Source organism: Sinohyriopsis cumingii, chromosome 16 (assembly GCF_028554795.1).
Source record: "Sinohyriopsis cumingii isolate HCF-2022 chromosome 16, ASM2855479v2, whole genome shotgun sequence".
Classification (NCBI taxonomy): domain Eukaryota; kingdom Metazoa; phylum Mollusca; class Bivalvia; order Unionida; family Unionidae; genus Sinohyriopsis; species Sinohyriopsis cumingii.
In genome coordinates, this window is record NC_142976.1 from 58,331,586 (window position 1) to 58,349,389 (window position 17,804).

At 34.6% G+C, this 17,804-nt stretch overlaps 1 protein-coding gene across 1 annotated transcript; it reads left to right on the forward strand.

Annotated features, from left to right (window-relative positions):
- Positions 1-14: 14 nt before the first annotated feature.
- Positions 15-8,455, forward strand: LOC149780489 (glutathione S-transferase omega-1-like). Its single transcript, XM_089937449.1, has 5 exons — positions 15-195; positions 1,149-1,254; positions 1,841-2,060; positions 4,078-4,201; positions 5,118-8,455. The coding sequence occupies exons 1-5, from the start codon at positions 99-101 to the stop codon at positions 5,378-5,380; spliced, it is 810 nt and encodes a 269-aa protein (XP_089793575.1). The 5' UTR covers positions 15-98; the 3' UTR covers positions 5,381-8,455.
- Positions 8,456-17,804: the final 9,349 nt, after the last annotated feature.

Below are 17,804 nucleotides of genomic sequence, written 5' to 3' on the forward strand. Positions count from 1 at the left end.
AGGGAAACAACTGCTAAGTAAACAAATGCAACCTTTATGATACCTAATTCCTGCATGTATAGTGTGATCCGGAGTCCAACAATGTGAGAAACTGGGACATGATTTTTCGGGAAAGACTATTTTCTCTTTTGAGGATTCAACTACGAAAGGCAGAAAAATACACAACAATGGCCACACAGAAGGCGTATGTGCAAGGTTTGTACACGTTTATTAAAATGCAATGGTGATACGGCTAAATGTTTCCTATAAATAATACGTCCTATTCAGGTCGACTCTGTAGCAGTTTTTACCTGTCTGTATATAAATACATACGGTATAAATTTAGCATCAATCATCACTTTAATGTGCGTAAAACTGCGATGGAATTGTCGCGGTTCATGAACAACAGTAGTCCAGATCTTTGTTTCAATAAATCTGATCTTTCTCACCTTATTTCTATTCCGTCCTAAATCTTGACCTTTAGATGTGTACGGTTTAAGGACTTGTCGGAAACGTCTTAATACGGTGTTCTGGATAAGCACACCAGAGGATTTTCCCCTCCATCACAGGGTTATCAGAGTTTTCAAAATCGTCAGCTTAGTGCGACTAGTACGATAAAAAGACTGATTTATCAGATATTTAAAAAAAAAATTAACTTCTCATTTTAGCATGTGATTTACAATTTTTTATTTTTCATGCATTTTCTGTCAGAAAGAAATCAACTAGTCGTCAACTAAATAACTTGACAACAACATGTATTTAAAGAAATCTGGAAATTAAGGCGACATTATAATATTTCATAATATTTCTCGAAACGTTTGTGTTTGAGAATGTTCTTTCGTTCATATATTGCAAATACCCAGATTCTTCAGTAATATATCCTAAAGGGAAAAGTGAATTTGTCCCGATTATGAGGACGTAAAATTAAACACACATAAATATAACTACTCGATACCACAAGATTTGTACACAAAAGTGTAAAAATATAAGTACAGACTGATTTTATCTTTTGAATGAATGATAAACGCTATCTGTTGAGTCGTCGCTTTTAGCCATATAAAACATCTGTATAATTACATGTATTCTTCGTGATGCATTATTTTGTAATGTCAAGTAGTCATTCCATTAATCTTTACGCCTCGTCACTAATGTTCTACTATATTTTTCAGGTAGTAAATTTGTGGAACTGGAGCCCGGTACATTACGCTTGTACAGTATGCGTTTCTGTCCGTACGCTCAGCGTACCAGACTAGTACTGGAACACAAACGAATCCCGTATGTAATATTTTGACTGTCAGAAGTTATTTTATATATTTCATGTTATTGTACTGATTTTTAGTCTGACAAATATTATTTTCCCATGTACAGCGAACGTGCTGATGTATACAGTATCTGGAGTTAGTATGTAGATCTTCCATTCGGAAACGAGCGACTGCAGGTAGCTTTGGCTGCTTTGTGCTCTTTAATTACCCGTCGAACCTATATGGCAAGGCATCCAACAACACGTTTTCTAGATTGTATGAGAACATGTTTGTGTAATATCTAGAATATGAACGGGTTGTCAGAGTCAAGAATCCGCGTCAAAAAATGTTCGATTCTCAACGACTCTTCTTGCGCAAGTTCATTGGTAAGGCATAGGCTTGATCCCCCTCCCCCCGGGATTCCCCAAGATAATGTGATTATGTTATATACAGAATAATAAACTGTTTTCAGTTGTATCACCAGGAGCAATATTTAGAGGGGGGGGGGTGTCCGGAGCTTCTTCCTATAAAGCATTTTCTGGGCATGGCATATATTTAAATATATAATTGTAAAAAAAACTGCATCATGGAAAGGTACTGTTTTGTATTTTTCTTTACAGATATGAGACCGTAAACATTCACCTCAGAAAGAAGCCAGATTGGTTCCTTCAGAGAAATCCAATAGGACTTGTTCCCGTTCTAGAAAAGGATGACAAGATTGTGTACGAATCTGCGGTTTGCAACGACTATCTGGATGACGTATATCCGCAAAACAAGTTAAACCCCACCGACCCCTACCAAAAGGCCAGGGATAGACAACTTTATGAGACTTTTAGCAACGTAAGATCGTTTTGTTCTAGTTTGCATTCTAGTGTTTTTCGTGCGATTTATTTGAGGAAACATGTTGAGAATACAGATGACTCGCTATCCCATTACATTCTTACGCTGTGTAAAATATAAAACACGGAAGATGTTGATTGACAAGACCAATAATTTTTTTATTTATATCCACCGTGAAAGAAATGTGTTTCACTATGATATTTATTATATATATATATATATATATATATATATATATATATATATATATATATATATATATATATATATATTTTTTTTTAAATATTCCTCAAAACATTTGAAGAATGGACAGCGTGTCACTCAATCTCTCCATGCAAACTAGAGTTTGTGCGCACTTTAAATTGATCATTAGAGAGGATTCAATATTTAGTGGAGGTCAGGAGCGACGCAACTGCACTTCCCAACGCTGTAAATTTGGCGGTAAAATGTCACCTGGAGAAAACTGCACGCCTTAATAGCTGCATCGCACTCAATTTAAACTACATTTGCTGCGGTATTTCTCCGCAGTGGTTGTAGTACGCAATGGGAAGATGCAGCCAATTACACAGGAGGAAAAAGTAAGGAATTCTTTACTTGCAGTGATGGAGCACACAATTTATGATGTTACAAGGTATCACGCGGAGGGCGTCACAATATACAGATGACGTCGCAATAAAGCACAATGGACCGACTATACAAAGTCTGGTTCGTTTACGGTTGTTTATGGTTCGAAAAGAGAAGTAAGGTAAAATACAGTCTGTGTATTTATGTTCTAATGCGCGGAGACGATGTACCAAGGTTGGTTGACCAAGAGGCCAAAGCAGCCTTATGAAAGTGATATATTGTGAAAGGGTACGAGCTGTAATGAGCGTGGTCATATCGAAGTGCGGCTTTGTCGCCATAAATAGTCTGGTTACGATTCCTTCTTTTATGATTAGATTTTTGTTTTGAACATATTTTATTATCGCAATAGGATACATTGGGATTGGGCACAAGTTCTAACAACTTAAAATACGAACTATGATGAATATTGTCAGATCGAAGCACGCCTTGGCCGCCATAAATAATGTGGTTACATTTTCTTCGATTTTGTTTGGATTTTAATATGTATGAGAGAAGTAAGGAACGATTCAGTCAAATTGTTATTGTACAAATCGAGTTGGTGGACTAAGGCTTCGATGACTCAAGAGTCAGAACAGTCGTATTATAGCGATATCATCTCCAAGGAGATTAGCAGTAACCGCCTTAGCAAATGCGGGGCCCGATTCTGATCATTTTGGCGGGTTTCCCTTGGATTTACGCTCAGGGTCCCCTGTGAGCACGGCATTTGGAAATAAACTTTTAAGCAAGTTTTATATGATATTGAACGTAAAATTTTCTTTCATAGCTTTAAAATTACTTATTCTCTATTAATATATTTTTAAAAATTAATAACGCGTGGGCCCGTTTGAGCGCGGGGCATGATTGGGCCAAATCGGCCCAATCGGCCTAAGGCCGACCCTGGATATGAGGTTTGAGACACGTGCCTTTTTACTTGTTCCTAGCTGGATTTGAATTTATGATTAGTGAAGATAGGATAAAGCCACTGTGCTCGTGCACTAATACGCAGTGACTAAGGACTATGGTTTGGTTGAACCTGGGGTAAAACAAAAGTCTTCATGCAGCCATAATATCTGAAATAATATCGGCTAAGGGAAGGATTATTCATTGTCTGCCCACGATTTTACTCTCCCTACCGCCCAACTCCACAGCCCTCACCTTCCTCAGTGAATATTAACAATTTTATATTGTTTATAATCCGGGCTTGGAATTTGAAGTTATGTTGTACATCTCGCAACATCTCAAATATTTTCAGTGATGATGACGGAATACCTTTCTAATAAAAAATAATCAGTCTCCTTCATCTATGTTCGTCTTTGTGTGGGATCAAACATTTTGTTTCGTAAATTACTTTTGAAGAATTTTTAAATATAGTTGTGGCATTTATTTTACATTTTTTTGTTGTTGGAATTTTCAGGTAACATCTTTGTTCATGAAAATTGCAGTGACGCACGGGGAGAATCCAAAAGTCATCCAAAGGTTCCTTAAGGAACTCGATCGCTACGAAGTAGAACTAAAGAAACGAGGAAAATTCTTCGGAGGTAAAATACGCATCTGTATTTATTTAAAAAGCTTCGTCTGTTATCCCTTTTTTTCCACCGATGTCATTTATATTTTTTATTTATGTAAACTGTATCATGTTAGCAATAGTTCCTTCAATAAATACTTAATTTCTATCCAATTGTGTATCATCTAAATCAACCAAGAAAGGGGGCCCCGAGTGGCGGTGTGGTCTAAAACGCTCACCGTTACGGATCGCTGCCATCTCACCTCTGTCTGCGTGGGTTCGAGTCTCGGGCTGGGTCACTGTGGGTATGCGAGAAAGCTTGCCAGCAGCTTCTCGTGGGTCTTTGATTCTTTCTGGGCTTTTTCACAGGTTCTTCCTCCACCATTTATACTGGTCGCCATATATATAGCCTATATTGTGCTGAAAAATGGCGTTAAACACTACAATAAAAATAACACCCAAGAAAGATCAGTATTTTCTTTATTCTTTTTGTAAGATGTTAGCGGATTATTTAAATTCTAATAACGGAAGTAGAGCAAAGGGGATTATGTCAGTGTGTCGTCCTCATCGATTTCCAAAATTGACATATGTTCTGATTGACACCCTTAAAACTAAAGAAAAGTAAGAACTTTTGGAATACTAAGAATAATATTAATTGTACTACAAACTATTGTTTGCAGAGGAAACATTCCATTAATTATACCGTTTTAATAGCTTCGAAATTGCCATGTTATGCTTGATTATCATCTTCTTGTAATTTGTGTAGATTTACCGCTGTTCGAAAACTTAGTCTAACAAAATTTTGGGCAACTGCTTCATAAATCATTTCAACTGAATTTTGGAGTGATGGTCTTTCATATAGCATTTCTCTATGATGGAAGCTGTAAACATTGTATGCATTTCGAAGGATGAAAATTGTTTTAATCAAATCTTATTTCTCTTTTTGACAGGAGATAAAGTATGCATGGTGGATTTTATGATCTGGCCTTGGTTTGAGAGATTGCCTCTCCTCAATCAGGTCTTGCCAGAAACCCGTCTTTCTCAGGACCGCTTTCCCTCATTGCTGGCATGGACTCGGGAAATGTACCTCCTTCCAGCCGTCAAATCCACGATGTATGACTTTAAGACTCATCGCGCATTCATGGATGGTATTCGAGACGGAAACCCAGATTATGATTATGGACTGGCAGACTCTGCTTCATCTAAGTTGTAACGTTTCCTTTGCTTATCATCAGGAGTGGACGGTACCAGTGACCGAATCTATAGCCAGAGTCTACTGTTATGCTGAGAATTGGGAGTTGGGTGGGCATTTCTCACACCATTATACGGGGGGTGGGGGGGGTGGGGGGGTCTGAGCGTTCGTTCTCCGGACAAAAGTATTTCCATAAAATTGCCGCCGCATGTAGTTCCTCCAGTTGAAGCGCAGTACTTGCGACTATATTTCCTCAGTAAAAATTGTTTTGCTTACCTCTTATCACTCAGAACTTTGATATACATTAATTTCTTCTAAACACATGCCTATTTCGTATGAGTACAGATACATGCAACGACCTTGTACAGGCTTGTGTGAACGATATCAATTTGTCATTTGTATTATTGATAAGTTAATGCTATGAAAGAATAAATGTCATGTGCTCTCCTCTTTAGCAAAATTTGCGATTTCCTCAACATATACAACTATCTTAATGTACGGGTTCTGTACTGGCCACTCAATGGTTGCAATGTTGCTGCTCTGTTTATGTTGGACCATTTATCTAGAGTGGTAGGAGGACATTATCGTCCTGAAATATCCATGTGACCTGCGGAAATACCCTCGCGACAATGGGGCACAATTACTTACGCAAAACACTACGTATTTATTTATTATTATATATATATATATATATATATATATATATATATATATATATATATATATATATATATATATATATATATATATATATATATATATATATGTATGCATGGATCTTTCCGAGACATCGTGGGTCTCTGCACCAAATATACACCTTTTGTCTTTACCAACTACTGTGTGAGTTTTGTCTGAGAATATTAACTGTCTCCACCAATTACCCATACTTATATACAATTTAAATCGACACCAGTCCCTCTTAAGAATTTAATTTTACTTGTTATTACAATTGTCATATAGTTGCTATAATTCGTCTGTATTCATGAAATTGCAAACATGAATCGACAGTTTATTCAGATAATTTCAAATGTGTACTTCATTTAAAGGTATTCATAGTGACTTTGAAAGATATCCTGTGGTTGTCTGAAACAGCTGGCAGTCCGCTCTAACATCAGCTGTCCGAGGTCTCCCACTCTGTGATATATTTTCTGTTAAATTATTAGTGTTATACCTACTTAGAAATGTTGCCACATTCATCAGATTATATTCGCACAATTCTTGGCCGCTATTTCTCTCCCTGGATAACTGAACTATCCTTTCTTGAGCTCGTTGCTCAGTTCCTTTCCCTTTTTACCCTTGTTCGTAAAAATACAACATGCAAACAGAATGTACCTAATTCAAGTTCCTTTTTGCCAAGGGAAATCTGCCTGTAAAAAGCTGTCCAGGATTTTCATTTCCAGATATGTTTTTAATCGCCCGTAGAAAGTGCACATTGCTGAAACCATAAATTAAAGCCATTTTGTGGAAATATTTTTGACTTCCTGGTGTTTTAGGTTATTTAATGAGGAAATAAGGTTAGGGCTTCAAAATACGATAAACGATTTTTGCTCATTCGGTTGATTTTTCAGCATAATTATTTTTAAAAAAATTAAACTGGAATATCGCAATTGCGCAGTCTAGAATATCCATTGTTCAGTGTTTTTTAAATGACGAGCTGACCATTATGTTAAAGTTCGTTCTGGCTTTCAAATCCTACTTTAATTTCAACTACATATGAACGTGGATGTTCTAAATAGTTCTGTCTTATTTAAATCAGGCATTTCAGAGCCAAGACCAATCTTACACAAAATCACTAATAGTTTTTAGGGGTACCTTTCTGGACTAATATTCGTCTATTTTACATATTGCATTCTTTCACACGAATGTTTAACTTGCTTTTGAAGAATATAAGAAATAACGTCATAATGAAACTATATTCATAATGATCTATGGGTTATGAATGCTTGTTAATTGTTGCCAATTAAATATTACTAAAATAATATTTATCTGTATCGTTTGATCAGAATGAATTTGATTGGTTGCTACTACTTTACTAAAATGGTATGCTCTTTGTCTTATTTTACGCATTAAAGTAGAAGTATCCTTATAAATTGTCGACCAGTTTACGGAAGATTTTTACGAAAGTAATGAAATGAACTCATATACGTTGTGTAACCTTTAATTGCTGACAGAAAATAATTACACATCGGATCCAATCAAGAAATGTAACATTAACCTCTGTCAAACGTGATTCTAAGCGACCATGTCATTTTACTATATATGGACGAATTAGCCCACGTCTTCGTGTCTTTGAAATCAACGTGTCATTTTGGCACAAAAAGATGTCTATACGCAATTAAATTGAGGTAATACTTAGGAATATATCAAAATATGAGCAGCCTTCTGCCTTAGTTATTTGGGGGCTTTTCCTGTAAAAAGATGCATCGTGCGACCTAAAAGTAAGGCTGTAAAAAGATGCATCGTAAGACCTAAAAGTAAGGCTGTAAAAAGATGCATCGTATGACCTAAAAGTAAGGTTGTAAAAAGATGCATCGTAAGACCTAAAAGTAAGGCTGTAAAAAGATGCATCGTAAGACCTAAAAGTAAGGCTGTAAAAAGATGCAACGTAAGACCTAAAAGTAAGGCTGGTTTTTGCAAATTGTGTTTAGTTTCATTATATATGGTGAAAACGAATAAAGACGGAGCAATGAATCCAGCTGTAAATTCTTTGATACATATCACGAATTGTAATAAAATCAGTAATGAAGTGGGCAACTGCTAGAATAGCTATCACCTAAGCATGCCTCCAATGTATGAAGTATGGATTACTTCTCGACATCCTTGGAGGTCAGTATTGGAGGCTTCACATTTTGATACCATGATAGCAAGGACTTAGAGAGTTTGTTTAAGGGCTGTGAAACTAAGAGGTGATGGTGGGGTGGGGTGGAAGAAGCAGAATTACTATAGATGCCAATATAGTATTGTGTTGCTCCGACAGGAATCACTGCATCTGCCGATTATTCTGCTGTAAATCCTGCTATTAATACCGATGCATCAATGCTGTATTTATTTTTGAAATAAAATAGAATTAGTTAATAAACATGTGATTCTAAGCTATTTTGTCTTTTTCTTCTGTCTCTTCATTTTCCTGTTTGCCAGATGTTTGTAACAGCAACATGGTCATGCATATTTGTAAAACATGCACACACAGAGACATAATTAAATGCATCTTGGCTGAGGATGCTGCAGCTCAAAAGTAGATGTATCTCATTATCCATAACATTGATGGGTATCATTTACTTCAAAGAGGCACTATTCATATGTTACGACTTAGTGAATATTATTTACCTCAAAGGGTCACTATTCATAAGTTTCGACTTAGTGAATATAATTTACTTCAAAAAGGCACTGTTCATATGTTTCGACCGAATAAAGAGAAACCTTTGCATACTGTCTTTTCCTTCTTGACACGTTTTGAACTTCGAGCATTATCAAAAAAAAAAACAAAAGCACTATGTTTCATATAATTAGAATGTAACAACAACAGCAAATAAATACATGCAAATAGTTTTATTCAATGCGCACCGAAATATTCGTTTTTCTTCATCCTTGATATGATAACTTCTCATGCAGCACGTAGATACACTTTCGGCTGCCTGATACAAAGCGAAACGGCTCCAAGCCTGCAAGGCGTACAGCTTTTTGGAAGAAAGAGAGAGAGAGAGAGAGAGCATTCTCGCGAAGATGGTGTGTGAATGCGTAAAAAGGGTAAGATCTAAGAACTGCAAAAGGAAGTCAAATTCTAAATATAAATTGCGTTAAAAAAAACAATACTAAATAGAAAATAGTATATTTGAAGTTACACATTTTAGATAAAGGAATACACGCAAAATTATTCTACTTATTCTAAGCTTTCCGATTTCATACAATTCCTAAATTTCTGTCTTTTTAAACTATGACGTAAATAATTAAATATGAAATGAACAAAAAGATAGTCAAAATATACTTAAAATATGGTAATAATTCAATATTTCTAACTATTAACGAAATCATTTTATGGTAAAATAACAAATTATTTCATGTTAAACTTTAAATACCGAAATATAATTTTTTGTAACTAAAATGTATTTTATTTCTAAACTAATTACCACAGAGCATTAAGTTGGCAGCCAAGTCGTTTTAACAATAATGAAAAACTACCGTCACAGTACATATAAAGTCAAAGTGAAGTTCAATCAATCCATAAACACTTTCATGTTTTTCATAACTAATAGAATAATAACAAACACGTTTCAGGAAAGAATAAAATATTTCCAACAATAGTAAATGCGTTGAGGGACTAAGAGAAATCCTTAAACTATAATAATATGCATTTCTCTTACACAAAGGAGGAAGTCATCATTCAAATTTTTTATGGCGTAGCAATATTTGAACAAACTCACGGTGTGTGTGTGTGTGTGTGTGTGCTCTATATAAAGCTACAGCATAAGATACATAGTCTCAACCCCGTGCTCTGGAGTTGAGAAAGCTTCCGAGATCGCTACATAATGCATTCTTTTATCAACTATGGATTGCTTATTAGGTGAATCTCACGTCACTTGATTTCAGAGTTCATGACCTTGCTAACAATAACGTATGTTTTCAAGCTACATAACAGTGTGGAGAAATTTGCTAACGTATCTAATTTTCCTGAATTCTAATGTTGCTTACCTATCGTAGAATATAGCAGGAATCAATAAAGATTGCATTTTATGAAAATTCCTAGAAAATTCAATCTTAATATATATATATATATATATATATATATATATATATATATATATATATATATATATAATATCATATTATTCATATAAATGTTTGAATTTTACGAAGGTATTCTGTATGTATTTACATAAATTCTAATTCATATGTCATTTGATCTTTTTTCTGTATGTCTTAACCAGTGTTATGTATATTTGATTTAATTTATATTTGATTTCATTTAATTGTTTGTATGTTAGTTTTACATTTTTTTAATTCCATTACATGCTATTGTAATATAACTTTCTTTACCGGACTGGATATTGTCCAGAAAAGAGTTCAGTTCTGACTGATTTTTTTGTTATTTTTGACCTAAACAGCTAATAATAGAGACATTTTATCTAATTCTGACCTAGTTCCTGACTTTGATTCAGAAACAATGGCAGTTCTAGTAAACAACTTTTTAAAAACTCTTTCCAAGAGTAAGAAAATTGATTTCAGTTAAGGTCATACTGGGAGTACGTGATGTTAGGCATGTAAAAAGTTTTTTTTTTCTTTTTCTGGAAGGGTGACCATGTGACCCTCATACGGGAATCTGTTTTGACCCTCATACGGGAATCTGTTTTTCGTCTTAAATTAGTGCATAACTGTTTTCTGATTAGAATTTGGGCATTCGGGGTCTAAACCATTGACACTTAAAGGTGTTTTGTTGTGACCAGTTTGAGCTGACATTTTATTTTTTGAAATACAAGTTATTCTTTTCGCTGGAAATATACAAGTGCTCATACAGAAGTTTTGGACGAAGCTATTCGTTGAAATTTATTCGGAATTGAAAACTGGATAATTTTTTATGTGATTCAACAAGGAACTGTTGACACAACAGCACTTTGAAGGTTGCAACAGACATCATCACCTTCCATATGGATTTCATCAGGGCTCGAACGCAGGTTCATTTAGGAATTTTTAATTATAGGAACTTCTATTTCTTAATTCTTGGATTAATTTTAAATTTGATTCGTAAAACAGTAAGTTCTTTTTCTCATTTTTACCTTGTTTTTCGTTGGAAATAAAGAATTTGTTAATTTTACAAAGCTTGTTGTTTTCGCTCTTTTCTGTTACCTTTTGTAAGAACCCAGATACATAACACCAGTATTACGGTATTTTGAAATGGTAGCTATCATCGTCATAATTTGGTGTGAAAGGTGTGTCATTCGTGTGAACAGTGTTGAGTAAGTTGGCTATGCCACCAACAAAAGCGACATTTTCTAACAATTTGGCATCTTACCCATTCTTAATGAAGTTAAATATTGCATGTCTTGGTTATATAAAAAAATTTTAAAAAAGTATGCAGTGATTTAGCGCCAGAGTTTATGAAATCCTATACAGTTGAAGATCATGTTCCAATGGAAAACCATCAACCAGTTAGTCAAGAGTCGAAATAAGGAATGCCATTTGAAAAGAATTTGTAGACAAATTACTTCTTCAGACAGCTGGATGTCAAAATTTTGTACTATTTCTGTTGAAAACTTAAATAGCAATCAGTAATTCTAATCTACTGCATTTGTACCACCAACTAACATCCCACGGATATCAAGTTACAATTTTTATTTTGGTTTTGTTCTCTAGTTTTATTTTCTATCCAGTTTATGTCTTGTATGCAGTCTGTTTTTCTTTCTGTGAATCTGATATCTCGTGTGTACACTGTTATTATTTCTATGAATCATATATCTTGATGCATGGCAATTCATTTGACAGGACAAGTTTAAATGTTCGATATCTCTGTAGAAGGTTGATAATGTTTATCCATTTATTACCGACCAGTGTTTGTGTGCTTATTTGCAGGTACATGGGATGTGTGTGACTTTGGCTGTGCGTACATGAGTGTGTGTGTGTGTGTGTGAGAGAGAGAGAGAGAGAGAGCGAGAGAGAGAGAGATTTTACGTGTAATTTATTTTCCATACATACATGAATTATTACATTTTATATTGACTTATGAAATTGTCATCAATATAAACCTTGAATTTTTCCACCTAATATTCTCTCTCTCTCTCAAGTTAGCCTCGCGATCTCTCCCTCTCTCTCTCTCTCTCTCTCAAGTTAGCCTCGCGATCTATAGAATGCCAAGAATCCCCTTGGTAGGAAATGTCAGATTATTAAGGTTGATATTGGTGACTGACTCAGAATAGCATGGCGACCAGTTCTGGGCTGCGACACATGGGTTACGAACCACTGTTGTAGAAGAACACTGGCGATAGTGTCCCATCATTCTTTTGAAAACTGTTCAATATGTTGGTTTTAGATCTAAATATGTTATTTTTCTTATTTTGGCATCAGTTGGCTTATTATGTGCATTTTTTACATTAAAAAGTGTAATGAAAGCATCCAAAACGAATTTCTTTTTAAAATGCTCGTAAATTCATTGAAACGCAGTAAATAGCTTCTCCAGCAAAAAATATTAAAAATATAATTTCATTGCTTCTTTATGACGGCTCTAAATTGCCACGAGTCGTCTAAATGTCCTTAAATCGAATCACATTAGTAAATTTGACAGTAGGAATATTCTCATCACAATCCTTATTTTCTGCAGCATTTTTATTGACTCTGCCTTCTTTTTTTGTGTCGTTTGTACATGTATTGCTCAAGTGCCCATGGAGTATCACTAACAATGGATGCATTGGTATTAACAGCTTGATTTAAATCTAGTGCAAACGAGATTTCTTAAAAGTGTTGCTATATCTTAACATGTCACGTGGTAACAAGGGCATCCCCATCCAGACTCTGGTGGGCATTACATTTTTTTTCTTCAGATCTAGATTATTCGTATCTGTGTTATTGATTTTTTATTTGAATGTACCATTATCGGGTAAATATATTTTGCATTCAGAGAAGAGCTTTCGCATCTGCACCAACATATACAATTTCACTACTACGGGTATATTTAGGTCTAATAAATGCAAGTAGAAAAAGCGTCAACCAGACGTTGTCATCTAACGCACACTGCCCAGTTTAATGGATTCAGCCAAAATCGCATGTAGCACTGTATCCTGTATCTGATCACAGAGTGAATATTCTCAAATTATAAAGCATGGTAACCATGACTACAGAATAGCTTGTGTGTGAATAAAATTTCAGTTTGGTAATTTTTTCTTCTTAAATACATTTGCTATGCAAACTTTTTCATGGTGCGTTAGCCAAGTTAACTTAACAGTTTGAATGGCGGCTTAAAAACAAGGTTCTGTACATGTCTTCTGTTCCCGTTATCTACGTACAAAAGGTAGATATGTATTTCGCACGGTGTTTGAAGCTCGTCAACTACAGATGAAATGTGAACTCCAATCCTGACATAATATGCACAAATGAATTCATAATAGTTTGGCAATTCCATGATTGCAGGCTCGCTCGTGTCATGTATGACAGTGAGTCATCTGAATCAATCCCATTCACCAATGGAGTCATGCAAGGCTCTACGTGTTGGCCCAAACCTTCTTCGGTATGATATTCTTTGCCATGCTTACTGAGTCCTTTCATGACTATGACGCTAAGATTTATATCAGAGACCAGATTGACAGCAAGCTTTTCAATCTGAGGAGACTACAGGCAAAGATTAAATTACAGGAAGTGACTTTGTGCTCTCCTGTTTGCTGGTGACGGTTCCCTGGATGCCAAATCTGAGTCTGTCATGCAACAGTGTACAGGCCCTTTCTCTTCTACTTGTGACAATTATGGTCTCACAATGATGAAACCAATACCAGAATTTCAAAAGCAATTGTGATCTTTGGCAGACTATGTGCAAATGTGAGGGAATGCAGAGGCATCAGTCTGCAGACAAAACTGAAGATCTGCAACGTAATTGTGTTGACAACCCTACTGTATGCATGCAAGATATCAAAAAGATGAACCATTTGTATTTTCACATAGGCTGCCTGAAGAAGTTGATGAGGATATAATGACAGGATAGGGTCCCAGACATCGAGGATCTCACACAGGCAGGCATTCCAAGTACCCTCATTCTGCTGATGAAATCACAAATGAGATGTCATGTCGCCAGAATGTCAGAAGGTCAACTACCAAAGAGGATCCATGGTGAGCTGAAAGAGGTAATACTATCCCAGGAAGGTCAGATGAATGCTTCAAAGTTCCCTCAAGTCATCCTTGAAAGATTTCAATAATGACCCAAGTTTTGGGAAGATCTCGTACAGAATCACTCCACTGACACAGGCACATCCATACCAAAGCATGAGTAGCATAAATCTCAAAACTGTAGCATGTCCTAGATTGACCAAGCAACCCAAAGTGGCATCTCGAGTGCAATGTGCTGTATTTAGTTCAAAGCACAAATTCAGCCACTCATTTGATCACATAAACCAAAGCAGTAAATGTCATGGTCATCTTCCAACTTGAAGGGCTAACACAAAAACACATATTACAAAGCCTATAATGATGCTCGGTGCTTTCAAGTTTGTTCATGCTGAGGCAGATGTTACATTGCCCTCTGTGGTGGCACTTATACCTGGAACCTACAGACCTAAGATGTGCATGCATTTGAAACCTGAACGGAACAATATGAGCATAAAAGCAATGATATTATTGGTCTTGATTTATTAGATAGTAGATTCAGTTTTATCAGAAATTTGTTTATTTTTAGGTTTTTGATGCTGAGATGCATGTTTTAGTGGCTAAACTATAAGGTCCTGTGCTTGCTTGCCAATAGACTGATATATATACATGCATATATAATTTTTGTTTCTAAATATAAAGTACTAAAATGCATTTTCATTAACATATTAGATCATTTCAAATGCATACATTTTCAGTATGGTACTGAGCAGCATATTTCTCTCTCTTTGGTCATTTTATGTTCCAAGGTCAAATCTGCAAAGCCATATACTGAACAAAATGTTGAGATTTTTTTTTATTCCTTTCTATATGCAAAGGACAAATCTGCAAAGCCATACTCTGAACAAAATGTTGAGATTTTTTATTCCTTTCTATGTGCAAAGGACGAATCTGCAAAGCCATACAATGAACAAAATGTTGAGATTTTTTATTTCTTTCTACATCCAAAGGACAAATCTGCAAAGCCATACAATGAACAAAATGTTGAGATTTTTTATTCCTTTCTACGTCTAAAGGACGAATCTGCAAAGCCATATATTGAAATGTTGAGATTTTTATTCCTATGTGCCAAGTACAAATCTGCAAAGCCATACACTGAACACAATGTTGAGATTTTTATTCCTTTCTAATACTGAAAAATCAGAATTGATAGTTACATACATGTGTATACTGAATTCAGTTGCACCGGACCTATACATTTATGGCATTATTTACATTCTAAGCCTAGTTACATTTTTCTTGCATATTACAACTACCAATGAATAAATAATTTTAGACAAAAATAAACCTCGACAAAGTAATCCGGTCATATAATATGGTTCAATATAAAATCCTTAAGTTATCTTATATAGCTTTTAAGATACTTTTTTTAAGTTTATAAGCTATCTTTTAAATTGTATGTCTTATAAAATAAATACCGTATAAACATAATTAGTCGAGATACATTTTATCAACTTTAATAATCTTCGTTAATCTTCATTAAAATTGTATAGAAGACATTATATTACATATATTACTAACTTTATGTGATGTATTATAGAATTTATATCTTAATAAATGTGTGAGATATTTCATTAAGAATATGTTGTTTTGAAATATACAGGATATGTTATCAAATGTTTTTTTTAATATAATATCTTATAACACTGTCTTATGTGGAATTTTATAAAATATCTGGGGCCCTGAGTGGCCAAGACGTGGTCCGAAGTGCAGTCCATTACGGATTACTACCATCTCACCTCTGTCTGCGGGGGTTCGAGTCTCAGATTCAGCCAACGTGGGTATGTAAGAAAGCTTGCCAGTAGCTTCTCGTGGGTCAGTGATTCTTTCCGGGGTTTTCCCGGGTTCTTCCTCCACCATTAATACTGGCCGCCATATCGTGTGCTGAAAAATGGCGTTAAACCCTACAACAACAATAAAATATCTTATACAGTACATGAAACATCTAGTTTTTCCAAAAATACCAATTAGACATCTGTTAAGGATTACATGCAGTGTCAATATCAGACCATTTCAAGATACTTTATTAATAATAATTATAAATTTATTTAGGTAAGATAAGCAAATAACATAAGCATTAGCATGTGTAATAATTACAGATAGGTTACATTATATATATATATATATATATATATATATATATATATACACACACACACACACACACACACACACACACAACAGTTCTAATATTCTAATACAAACATAAACAAATACATGATCCACCAAGGATGACCCATAAAGGTTTTACAAATCTGTATTTAATGGGGTCCAGAGGGATCGTGATCTTGGGCAGGGAACATTTATTAATGCATTTTGCAAACTAAAATGATGTATTTACCTAAGCTAAGAATAACTATTAGGTATTAAAAACTTAAAAACATATTTTAGACCTGAAAATATCACTAATAACTAAATCAATCAAGCAAAGTATCATTGAGCTCTGTGCTGTTTTGAAAGGTATTTGTAACAGCCTATTTAAAAGTACCTGTGTCAGAAAAATTCTTGATAAAATTGAGTAATAGGTCCCAATCACATACCCCATTATACAAAAATGAAGTTGAAACTATTATATTAACAAATGGTGTAAAAAAATTAAATTGACTACTTCTAGTTAAAAAATGGTGATGGTCATTAATTTTGACAAATCTTTAGCTCATGTAAGATGGGCATTCGTTGCACATAAATTTATGAGTGTGATTTCAGTCTTACTTATCTAACTATATTCTCCATCTTTATTATTTCCATACTTTCAAAGTTTACTCTGTCTGATTCTTTATTTGGTTTCATGGTTACTTTTAATTCAAATCTTACAATTTTTTCTGTGCTCTTTGTAGCTTGCTGGTGTGACTTTTACCAATTCTGGCAGAGCATGAAAAACAGAAATAGTCAAAATTATACTGTATCAATCTTTTTCTTGTTTTTAGCAATAAACATTAACCTTTTCACACTTCAACCAGGCATTTACCTTTATAGTATACAACTAATTATGTTTTCACCTGAAAGTTAGTTATCTATATGGAGATACAATATGTAATACACTTTCCAAAACTGATTATGTAGTCATTAGAGGTTATTTTGAATTCTCTGCATTAATTTTTCCACTGTACACTTTTATCTAAATAGAATGCATTCTGTCTTACCTAAATGTAATGATAGCTATCTATCAGTGACCTAAATATTGCAGGAGTCTAGTTCTTTCCAAAGGTTTTTTAAAATTGCAGTCAAGATCCCGATATGAAAACATGATTAGCACTGTCGTCTGCATATGACAAAAACTTGCCATCAAAGCCTATTCTAGTTACACTATCATTCACATAACAAAACACGAAGAGGTCCTACAAAGATGTTACGTATATTTAATTTGTATTGTTTGTTTTCCTTTCTCCGTGATTATAAATTATGACAATTTGCGAGTTAATTCACAATACTGTAAGTTCTTTTTAAATTGTCACGTTGTATTCTTCGGAAAAAATAAATTGAAGTTGATATCGTAACTCTTGTCAAGTCCTCCACAACATATGCTATTATCTTTGCCATTTTATGTGTCTTTTGCAAATCTGCAAACTGACACAGCACGTGTGTTTCTATTCCAAATTTAAGAATA